This window comes from Chelmon rostratus, chromosome 3 (genome assembly GCF_017976325.1).
Source record: "Chelmon rostratus isolate fCheRos1 chromosome 3, fCheRos1.pri, whole genome shotgun sequence".
NCBI classification, from domain to species: domain Eukaryota; kingdom Metazoa; phylum Chordata; class Actinopteri; order Chaetodontiformes; family Chaetodontidae; genus Chelmon; species Chelmon rostratus.
Genome location: NC_055660.1, coordinates 29,002,221 through 29,014,622, shown reverse-complemented (window position 1 = coordinate 29,014,622; position 12,402 = coordinate 29,002,221). Strand labels below are relative to the sequence as shown.

The 12,402-nt window shown below is 40.0% G+C and overlaps 1 protein-coding gene across 1 annotated transcript in view; it reads right to left on the bottom strand.

Moving 5' to 3' along the window:
* vegfc (vascular endothelial growth factor c) overlaps window positions 1-12,402 on the bottom strand; it is a 68,840-nt gene that overhangs the window by 28,736 nt on the left and 27,702 nt on the right. Inside the window, exons 2-3 of the mRNA XM_041933881.1 lie at window positions 7,647-7,881; window positions 6,586-6,776 (exon numbers count right to left, since the gene is read on the bottom strand). Of these exons, the coding sequence (XP_041789815.1) occupies window positions 6,586-6,776; window positions 7,647-7,881 (426 nt within the window). The remainder of the gene's footprint in view (window positions 1-6,585; window positions 6,777-7,646; window positions 7,882-12,402) is intronic.

Genomic DNA, 12,402 nt, shown 5'->3' with positions numbered 1-12,402 from the left:
AACCATTCAAACACCATTGACCAATTTTTTAAATCTAATAAGGCTGTCTTTGTAGTATGTTTTTGACTGACTTATCTATAAAAACCTTTTCAAACATACCAATGTACCAGTCAAACACACGACCATCTAAACCTGCCTTTACTTAACACCAACAATGAAACGTTATGATAAGGCCATATGACTCCTTAACACAGTTGATTGCTGAGGTGTGTATAGGTGGGTATAGGTAGTGTTAGCATGAAGGTATCAAGTAACAGTGAGGGAGCCTATTTACACTGTAATTATGCTTCCTCCTTTCACTTTACACTAACACACAAACACACATGTCTGCGAATCTCCAAAAATGGATTTGCACACGTAGGTCTACAAACACACACGCAGCCTGACACACAGCTGCATTCAGCTGACTTCCTGCTCTGATTGAAATCAGCTTGAACAAATCATCAAACAAAAGAGCTATCAGCCCAGGCTGCCACTGCCAGTTTATTAACGTAACACTTATGGGGAATGAATAAAGCAGCTGAGCTTAAACAATGAGCCGTCACACACAGTACGAGCCAGTCCATTAACAGCAGCTACCTGGAAATGAACTAACCAGCTGAAAGACTGTATCCTCTGTTAGCCTCCCAAAGTGCAGCTGAGTGGTGATTGAGGTGTACATAAATACCTCGATGATACACTGTGTCACAAGGAGCTGGTATTTAGGCTGACTGTGTGTTAATTAAAGATGCAACATGTAGTCATGATGCCATTTTGTTCAGGCACACAGTTCGTTTTTTCTACTTTCTGAGCTCTAAATAGGTTGAGGTTGTGTTTATGATCAGGTGGCATGGTGAATTTTTGTCATCTTTCGGTGTGATATTACTCTTGTGTTTTCACCTTCTCAGATCCTCTTACAAGTACAAAGAGCAATTTACTTAATTCACTTCCATCACGTAGTAAAAAATAATAATTAATGGCCTGTCCATATCATTCATTTTCACAGTTTGTTCCTCAACCACTTAGTGGCTGCACTATTGTTTTTTCTTACAGTATTTGCAGTAGTGGTATCATTGTGCATGTGTGCAAATCCTTTCATGAATCAAACCAAACAATACAGAGATAATAGCAAAGACACATATGTTATAATGTAGTATAAGTTACTATAGCTGCACAAATGTCTCCTAAAGTAACTGTGTGCATTATTATCCACTGAGGCATATCAGCATATCCATTTTGATATAATATTTATATATATAATCATTTTATTATAACATTTTGATCACTTTATTTAGTGACAGCGCACCCACATAAAACTGAAATCACACAAAACCCTTTATTCATGTTTTTTTTTGTGTGTGTTGTCAAAATTCTATAATGCAGATTTCAAAAAAGTTGGCATGCTGTGTTAACCAAAGTAAAACAGAACACAATCATTTGCAAACAAACTGTGCTTATGAAGTCTTTCTGAGTTTTCTTTCCGGCCCTGTAATCCATGACAGTTAGTATCTTATACTGAAACTCTTTCCTTCACACTGGTGACTCTCTTTACAGTCATCCACAGGCAGCAGGCATCTTTTCCGTCTGCGGTGTCTAACTGGAGTGATGCTGCACACTGTCAACCCACTGGTTTAACTTCTGAGCAACAAGCGCCAGACTGTTGTCAAGTAACCACAGAAACGTCTGTGCTTATGTGCACATCCAACATGTTGGTCATGGTTAATTATTCTAGTTTCAAGTATCTAATGCAAATCAAGAGACAGGTAGGTCATGGAGAAGGCACTGAAAACAATTCACACAGTCCAGTGAAAAGTCTTTTATCCACTAATATCTCCCTCAGGACCAGACGTTCCTGCAAATCCCCTCCCACTGCATCCATCCAACACAGCAGGTATCCATCATCTGCAGAGTGCACACAAAGTGAGCCCGTAGCGCTGCACTTGAATTACACCACAGATAGATGTGTGGCTGTGATGAGCAACATAATGCAATATAGATATTACATTTCCAAGAAGTAAAAGTTAAATATTAAAAATCCTAATCTATTTGTTACCAGCATCACATTTCTGTCACAGCAGGAAACTCTTTTGGTCCCAGATTGTCTTTCCATTTATTTTTTATTTGTTAAACAGTCAAAAGAAACTGATGAGGGGAGAAAAAGCCTCTAAAACTTCCACCTTTAATGTATGCTAATGTATTCTCTTTAATCCCGACCTGTATCAAAGTGGTGCACCGGTGTGTCAGGTGAGCTTGGCCACATAATTTCATGGAATGTCATGAACTTTTTGGTGCAAGTGTGATGCAGATTCTTATTACATTATCACACACATTGTGTAATACATCTGCGTCATGTGCATAGCTGTGTAAAGGATTCTCTGTAATGTTATTGAGCCATGTCCTCACTGTGTGCTCATGTTTTGCCCTCAGCTCGCCGTCCAGCTGCAGGAAGACGTCATAGCGGGTGATCATCTTCTTCAGAAAATGTTTATAGAAAACATGTGCTGCGGTATCTACAGCATCCAAGACTTTGTGAAACAGTGCTTTGGGTCAACAGCAAGCAGCAGCACTTACTGTACACCAAAGTAAATACTGCATCTTATCCAAGATATCAACATCAAATTACTGCTTACATGCCTCAGCTATTTCATGCCAGATGTCATCAGCTTCTGTTGGAGGTTTGTGCTGTACTGAGTGATAGTTTTCATAACAGTGCAGTTAAATCATGAAGCAGATCTTTGTTTATGTGGCCTGGATGGCAGGTCTCTCAGCTGTTGCTCCTGACTCCCAAAAGAAGACGATGTCCAACTATTTCTTTAAAATGTATACACAGTATACACAGTTAACATATTTGGTTATTCTCATGGCAGAAATGTATATTAAAAATCCTCAGATGATTTAAGTGCAAAGGTTTAAATGTATGTTAAAAAAATTAAGAAAATGATTTAAAAGCATCATTTTTCATTTCATGGTGTGTTTAAATGCCCATAACTGTTTTTTTTATGAGGATTGTGTTAAATGAAATTCCTTCTGTGGAAGCTGTGTTTACATATGAGTAAGATGACCTGGCTCAAAAGCATTTTGACTGGGAATCAACCCAACAACGCAGCCTGTCGAACCCTTCGCTTCTGTTTTCTATATGCACTTGCTCGTTTCTTTTGTTACCAGTATTTATTGAGTAACCATGTGTGCCTGAATGAATATGTGCTCAACAATGAAACATCTCATCACCATACGTCTCTCATTACACTCAGTAGAAATCACTTAGTGGTTTGGGTCCGGTCCAGACATTACCACACTTTCACTGTGTAGACCACATAATACTTCCTTTTCAACCATTCCTGGCCACTCTGGATGTCTCTATAACAGGATGAAGGTAATGAAATGCATAGGTGCCTTCATGGTCCATAATTTTGGAAATACAGAATAGAAAACATATGTTGGTGGTGCATGAGAAGGGCTTCATTTTCATAATATATGTTCAGTGTAGAAATATATTGTTTCTTCTGTCTTATTATGGAGAAATTGCGTTTACATTTGTAGCCATCCTGGGCTCTGTGAAATGTCTCCATCAAATTTTAGTTTATCTGGTGCCATCATCAGGTCAGAAATTATAACATAATAAGTTAAGATATGAACAAGAGATATATTACGCTCCTATATCGACCGTGATTGTAAATAAACTGGCTTCTCAGACACTGAATCAGAATTCTACCACATTTTGAAAAACGCTAGGACCATTGTCCCTTCCAAGTCCATCTCAAAGCTGTACACAGCCCTCTCCAATGCCAACAGGAATAACACTACATCAAAGACAAATGGGAAGGGGAATCAGGGCTTCAGATTTCTGAGAAGGTTTAGAGCAATATCTGGTCCTTCCAGTCAACAACATCCAGCTCCATGATGCTGGAAGAACATTATCAGATACTTCAAGACATCACACCAGGAAAGATATAAAGGAGTATTTATGCAATGCTGGAGGCTTTGTGGCTCGACTACTGCTAATCACTATCATATCTTCTGGGACTGGCCCAAGTTAAAAAAATCTGGAGGGATATCCAGTAAACGCAGTTTGTAGCAATGTAATGCTGTACTAGTATGTTCATTCCAAATAAACATACAATTATAAAAAAAATGATATGAACAAATACCAAGAAATCTAATGACTAGTTAGCAAATGTTAGTGTGCTAAAACGCTAAACTAAGATGGTGTAGACCCTCCAACCTCATCCTCCTTGCCTGTGTGTGTGTGTGTGTGTGTGCATGTGCGCAAGTGTTTTCTTTTTCACCACTGCTTTTATCACTACATTTATTATATATAATATGACTATTATAGAGTACAATGGCTCCTTAATACAGTTGATTGCTGTGTATAGGTGGGTATAGGTAGTCACAATGTATTATTAGCCCCATCAGTCAACCTCTGGTTTATAATCAATCAAGAGCTTCCACAAGACACTTGAAGTTATCATTAATTATAAGTAGCATCTATAGTTTCTTCATGACTGTTGATATTGTGGATCAGAAAGAGTTAAGTGTGTTTCTGAATGTAGTCATAAATCAATATGAATGTGTTATAATTCACTACGAATGCCCCATAAACCTTTGATGTGGTCTTCATAGGAAGACCAAATCATCTTTGCAGTTCTTACAGCCTTACTACTAAAGGGGCAAAACATGCAAAGATTGTCTTAAAGTTGGTGCTATTTGGCAGCTTGTGCACCGTTTAAAATAAGTAAGTTCATCCACTGCAGAAGATGAATGAGCTGTGTCTGAATGCTCCATTTAGACAGCTTTCTGTATTAAGTTTGATTAGGTACATACAGGACTTTGATATCATCATATTATAGGCGTCATCACATTTCTACAGTTGGCTGTGTTTTGTGACTGATGAACTTAACTACCATTTAGTGGATTTAAAGATTTAAAACACGTATTCCATCAGGGTCAAATCATGCAGTGTTAACAAAAGCCAAAAATTATTTGTGTATCCGCCCAACGGTGACACATAAAGCAACTTTAAGCCAGTTTATACAAGTTCAGTCAAATCATTTTTTAGCAGTGATCAATTATCCAACACTCAATGGGGAGACCTCAGAAAAAAGGCCCTAACTGAGAGAGAAAACAAGCTGTAAACACCAATCTGACCACACACAAATACACACAGTACTCCTCTGGTCAGACCGACTAAAAAGCACTGCATACCAGTAACTCCTTCTCTTTAACCACAATTGTACTCTGGAGACCAGTAGGCACACACACACACACACACACACACACACACACACACACACACACACACAAGTCAGAGTCAGTTCAGCAGTAGAAACCCGTTTGTTTCGACTTCTTTATGAAGAGCAGTCATCTCTCCTTTCATCCAGCTACACAGCAGCTGTTTTCTCTTTCTTTAGTCTTTTGTCGCACACATGCGTAGTTGTAAAAAGCATAATCCAAAACGCAGTCACTCATCTAGGTGGCCATGAAATTTAGCATTATCTAGCTGGCTTCACAAATCCCCCACCCCTGTTACAGGAACCAGGATTTTTGTTTATAAAACAGCTAAGACATCAGCTTACTGGAGAAAGCTTCTGTAATGTGGTTACTTAAGAAGCACCAAGAGTGGCAGATTCCCACAAAAAAAAAAAAAAACAGATGCTCAGCATTTTCAGAGGATGAATCTGAATTAACTTATATATCAGATTTTCATCCAGCACCACCCACAAGCGGCTCAAAATGTCCACGTGTCCAACCCTTGGCAAAACATCATCGCATCAAGTATCATGATAGCGTAACAAGGTCACAAGGTCTGCAACATTTCCTTCAAAATTTGAACGACCATTGAAATAATCATCTGTAGGTTCACATTCAAAAGTCTCAGTGTTTGGTACACCACAGCAAGTACACCAGGCTGTGCCGCGTACTCCAGCATGCAGGGACATTGGTAAATGTTATTGATAACTGAAAAAAATAACTAACTTATAATCAGCAAGAATGTTAGCATAGTAATATTAGAGGTATATTACATAAGTATGTTAGCGACCCTGAGAAACTGAGTCTGAGGTTCCTTCAAATGCCTCTGTAGAGAGAGAACAAACGCTTTGCATTCATTTAGCCAGCGATTTAAAAATGAAGGTTGCAGTGCATGCTTTGTGGCGGTAGTTTTCTGAATCACCGTTAATTGCTTGGTGTCACTCTTAGTATGCTACGAACTGAAAGAGTACCAAGAGGACAAAAATACACTTACGTAGGTACTTCAGTTAGGTGCATGTGGACTGAGTCACAATGTTCACTAAACAGTGTGCAAATGAGCTGTCATTTCAAAAGTAGAGTAAATCTGAAACAAATAGATCCAAGGTGACTACCTGACAACAGAGACAATGACTGGATATCCCCATTCTGTCAGTTAATTATTACACAACACCACTGAAATGAACAGGACACAGCACTCAGGTTGCAAGCAAAGAGCAATGAAGATAAAAATACAGCTAAAACTTTGAGGTAAAGCCTTGGACATTTTCTGATAGAATGTTGGTTGCTCCAAACTTTTCACATAGATCCATGTTGGGGCACATAATAATAAGAACGAGAGGAGAAGAAGAATGTGCTTACAGTTTTGCTGAGGTAACCAGTGGAGATATTCCTGCATTGTTTGTCTTCAGAGTGGCAGCATCCTCCACATCTGTAGACGGACACACATGGTGGTTTATAGAAGATGTTGGTGGGAGCCCCAAACTCCCTGCCCACGTCGACACACACTTCTCTGGGCATGCACTGAGTCTTCCTCCATTCCAACTCTATACCTGCATACACACAGAGAGTCAGACAAACACAACAGCCGTGCAACAGGTCTTTTTTCCTCAGCTGCTGTACACAGGGACGGTAATGCCCAAAGGCAGAGAGGACACTCATCTGACACAATCTGCATTAATGTCAGCTACTGGTCAAGAACGTCTTAGACTAAGCAAGCATAAAAGTAGAGTAACTCATCTGAGCATGAGCTCCTTCAGCCCACATCTGTAAGAGCACTAGTTCAGCTGAATTATAACCATGACTTCTTAACCTTACTGAATCTAGGAAAATAATTACTCAACATGAATGTGCCTTTTCTTAGAAAACTATGAATATGTAAAATAACCTATCACATGCAAATTGTATGTAGATACTTCGTATGTGGGCCATTACTTAAACGATGCTAAATGGACTATATATGCAGTAGTTAAGTATCCTATTCAAACACTTCTGTTAAAATGTCTGATATTAATGCTCTTGTTTTATAGAATTGGTAATGTGTAATTTCATGGTGGAACATGTCCCTCACATTAACTCAGTTAAAGACATAGTCTCTCAGCATGTTGCTTTTATTTCAAAAGAGGAGCACTGACTATCTGAGATAACTACATCCACAGTTTACACATCAGTCTGAGATAAATAAAAAATCAGGCTGAGCTTGATGCAGTACTGTGATGCATACGGTTCTCTGAGTTTGAGGAAAATGAGTTGCAGTCACTTACAGTAAGCTCGCCTCCACTGTCCAGTTTCAATTAAATACTGCCCTCCCTGCCATGGAGCTCTAACTAGTGCAGATAACAAGTATTTGTGACAGCAAAGCAAACTTTACCATCCTAAAGACCACTGTCTGTAAAGTAACATTAGAACAAAGTTAAGCATACTTTTCAGGACATCCAAGTTGAGGTAGACAGCAGCAAATGTTGGTTCTTCTGTATTAGCCAGTGGCCTCAGTCGGCGAGGCTGTGGCCGCTGGGAGAGCTTGGAGGCTGAGGCGGCAGAAAGTTTAGATCTGCACTTCAGAGTGGCCCAATATGAAGGATAGATGAGATTCATCAGCTCATCAACGCTCGAGGCTGAACGCAACTTCTGCTCCATGTCTGGCTTTGGCGGAGAGTCCTGAAAGAGACAAGCAACAGTTATTACTCAGCTTGAGTTCTCAACTCTGAATGGCCAAGAAACACACTTCGTTGCACCTGGAGAACACATCACAAAGGCTTTTTTTTGTAAGTCACACATTGTCTTGTCCTTGTGATGAAGTCCCAAGTCAAGTCCCAAACTTAGACCAAGTCCCACATGAAGTCTGGAGCTAAGATCAATGAAGACCAACAAGTCTTCAGTCAAGTCCCAAATCCAAAACTGAAACAAGTCATTATGTGCCTTTCACCAAATTGAGCATCATTTAATTTCTTAAAAGTCAAAATAATATTATGGTAAATATCAAGAAATAATAATTACTTTTTAAATCTATTATAATAGAGTCTGATAATGTGATAAACTGGAGTGTGACTTGAGTCCAAGTCTTGGAGACATTTGGTGCCTTTTACAAATTGATTTCATGGTTTTCAAGCATTTTGCATTTATCCCATGCACTCTAGGCTCTTTGTGCTTGATTTATTTAGAGTGTCTCGTGTTTTTTGAGGAGCGTTTTGTGTGCTTCAGTGTTCAAATGAAAGAAAATGAAAATGTTGGCAAATATTCATATCTCAATAAAGAAAGCAGTGTTTGTCACTGCAGCCTTCTTACTGCTGCTGACTGAAAGACCAGAGGGCTGATTAACAGTAATAATGCAGAAAGGGTTCTTGTTGCTGATCACTCAGAGATATCTGATGTCACAGCAACACATTTCCATGAGATTGACAACAAACACCAAACGTGGAGGAACATCAATGGGACACTTGAAGCATCAGGCATTTGTTTGTGAGTTTCCACGGTGACTTTGATTGCCTCGTCACATTTCTTGTTGAAATCACTAATGCAGAACACGTTTGACTGTGCCAACAATGTTGTTGCTCACTGCCAAAAGAACTGCAGGGGAGGAAAGATGACAGTGTGCACTGCCTCTGAGGCATCAGTCTCACAGAGCTTTGTTCCTCAGATGGTTGCCTTGGTTGGGGAAAAACCAACACATGTGAATACGCAACATATGTGTCAATGTGTTTATCTGCGTGCCAACACTGACTCAGACTCTCTCTTCAGGGAGCTTCACTGCTTCTCACCAAATGCATGTTGGGAAAGCTCCTCTTCCCTCTTTGTGCAGATAGATTGATTACCTCTTCTGCCACTTTGAGGTTGCTGGTTTTCATTATTACAACCTGTACCTTTAGTTCAGTGATACAGTCATTCAGTGTTAAAAGGCTACCTGTTATAAACAAAAACTGAGACTTTGAAATGGCTACAGTGGCTGCAAAAGAGGCCTCAAGGTGACAATAATTTCTATGCATTACCACTGCTGGTAGCTGGAAATGTGACATTCTGGTCATTTTTGCAGTAAATTATAGAGGGGCTGGGCAATGAAATGAAAAGTAACCAAAACCAACATTATGACTCTGCAACAACATGGTTTTATAGTGATGTGTTCCATATAAAGCTCCAAATAATAAACACTGCAAGTCTAACTCAGAAAAAAATGAATCAAATATTGAGTGAAAAAGAGGTTTTCCTTCAGCACACTTAAGTCAACACGATACAGCACAAAACAAAGCAAAATATATACCTACATATTTATATATTTCCAGAAAATAGTGGACTAAAGCAGCCTCAGTGGAAGCTGTCAGTGTGTGTGTGTGTGTGTGTGTGTGTGTGTGTGTGTGTGTGTGTGGCGAGCATACTGAACACAGAGACACTCGGGGGAGGCAGATGTTCAGAGCGGAGTGACTCAGGTTAGCTGTGAGCCAAGAATGTAGCAGTAAATGTTCAGCATGAGCTACGGTTTGTCTCAGTTCCTTCAGAGCCCAGCTGAGCTGCCGTGCTTAGTGATGTGGAGGTTAGCCCCAAAGTTAGCTACAACTCCAGCCCTTGTGCTGTAGGAGTCTCCCCTGTGCTTCCAGACCACAATCTGGAGGCAGAGGCAGCTCAACGTAGTCTGTCAAACAAGAGTTTGTGAAAGCAATGTCACTCTGCACCCAAAAACATCCTGCTGATTTAATGAAATGACTGAAGCCATTAAATACTCTTCTGTACCTAACTAATGTTGCAACTACTGATTACTCTGACTCTTTCTTAAAAATGGGTGATAAGAGCTTCAATTTAGGGACAGAGATCATTGAGCAAAAATGTGTTTTATAGTAAGCCACCATCAGATAAAGTGCTTGATCAGCATTTAGGTTCAAGACATGGTATCTTTATGAAGTAACCCATGGACATTCATGATCACCAGAGTATGAATACTTTCCTCTAGGTTCATCAAAGTCTATTGATGAGTCAAATGATATTTAAAGAGTACTCACATGATGCCTAGGGCATGAACCCCTTTATTTTTAATGAACTCTTTCTTCCTGCACCACCCTCAGGACAAACAAGTGGTTTGTACTTTCCAACATTTTTTACATTTTGCAGTTTAATGAAAATTACAGCCACTAATGCAGAATTCTGTATAATAGATAACAGATAAGTAATAAACTTAAAAGATCAAATGTATGAATGCAGTGGAGTGCAAATTTCTCTCTCTTGAAACTAGCGTGGAACAAGCTTTAAGTGGGTGGACGTGATGACAGGACAAATATCCACAAGCTGGCTCATATTAAACAGGAATCACAGGAATCAGATCACCTGACAGTTCATAAATTCATCTGATCCCATCTGACTCACACACCCACCTACACTCACACACACACACACACACACACACACACACACACACACACACACACACACACACACCAGCCCTGGGGGAGCCAAGTGTCTAAGGTGTGAAAACAGGAGAGGAGAGCTGATACTGCCGTCCGGGAAATTCCTGCGGTGCATGGCCCTGCACACACATGCACTCATACAGTACGAACACATAAGTTACATGTTAGATTGTTCCAGTAGGAAAAGAGAAGAGCAGAAGCAAGCGTTTTATGGATTATTTCCCTACATACTGTAGTTCTGAGTTATTTTACTGTTAATGTGTATTGCTAACAAGTATTGGCAATGTCTTTGCAGGGAAACATCAGTTTTTAGAGGTAGTCTTAATTCAAGTCACAAGTCTTCATTAGCAGACTACAAGTAAAGATGGAAGTCTTTTAGGGATCTGAAGACTGCTGGCCACGGCCTTTATTAACCTCTCTGCGTCACATTTTCTCATGCACATTAGGGTGCACAATAGTGCCATCCAGCCTGTCCTACAAGATAGAAAATTATTTGCCCTTCACCTAAATGGTTAATGTGAGTTTTTAATTACAGAGGTGAAGTAGTTATAATCTAAATCTGAGTCACATATTAAAACAGTTCTCGGCTTAACCAGGGTTTGGAACTGTTTCACCATGAATGCATCACAACGTTCTCTGCACTGCATGCAGCTGTCACTCTTTTTATTAATTTTTTAATCTCTAGCCCACCACTAGTTACACTAACTTAAATGTATTTTAATAGTAGCTAGGGCTAAAACATTCATCCCATTTCACTGGCTTACATTACCAACCACTCAGAACTGCCCCCAGCTGGTGCCAGTCGGCTGGGATCCAGTTCCCAGCCATTTTCCGGCCACTGGGAGTCCCCCCGCCTCCTCCCGGGGTGTGTCGAGCATCCACTGTAAACATGCCCATTCACTCAATTGCAGGGTGTCACCATGAGATGGTCCTTTCTTCACAGAAACACATTCAGAAGTAAACCAATGTGTGACACCCACAGAACGCTGCAGATTCATGTTTCCTCCTTTAGGCCACGGTTTGGACAGTATGTTTCCCACACTTAAAGTAGCTGCTGGAACTTGAATAACGTTTGCCACCCACCTACTTGTTAGTTTTTATGAATATACACTACCATTCAACAGTTTGGGGTCACTTAGAAATTTCCTTTTTTTTGAAAGAAAAGCACTGTTTTTGTCAATGAAGATAGGTAAATGACTATTGTAGCTGCAAATGTCTGGTTTTTGGTGCAATATCTACATAGGTGTATAGAGGCCTATATAACTATCACTCCAGTGTTCTAATGGTACAATGTGTTTGCTCATTGCGTCAGAAGGCTAATGGATGATTAGAAAACCCTTGTGCAATCATGTTAGCACAGCTGAAAACAGTTCAGCTGGTTAGAGAAGCTATAAAACTGACCTTCCTTTGAGTAGGTTGAGTATCTGGAGCATCACATTTGTGGGGTCGATTAAACGCTCAAAATGGCCAGAAAAAGAGAACTTTCATGTGAAACTCCACAGCCTATTCTTGTTCTTAGAAATGAAGGCTATTCCATGCGAGAAATTGCCAAGAAACTGAAGATTTCCTACAACGGTGTGTACTACTCCCTTCAGAGAACAACACAAACTGGCTCTAACCAGAGTAGAAACAGAAGTGGGAGGCCCGGCTGCACAACTGAGCAAGAAGACGAGTACATCAGAGTCTCTAGTTTGAGAAATAGACGCCTCACAGGTCCTCAACTGGCAGCTTCATTAAATAGTACCCGCAAAATGCCAGTGTCAACATCTACAGTGAAGAGGCGATTCCT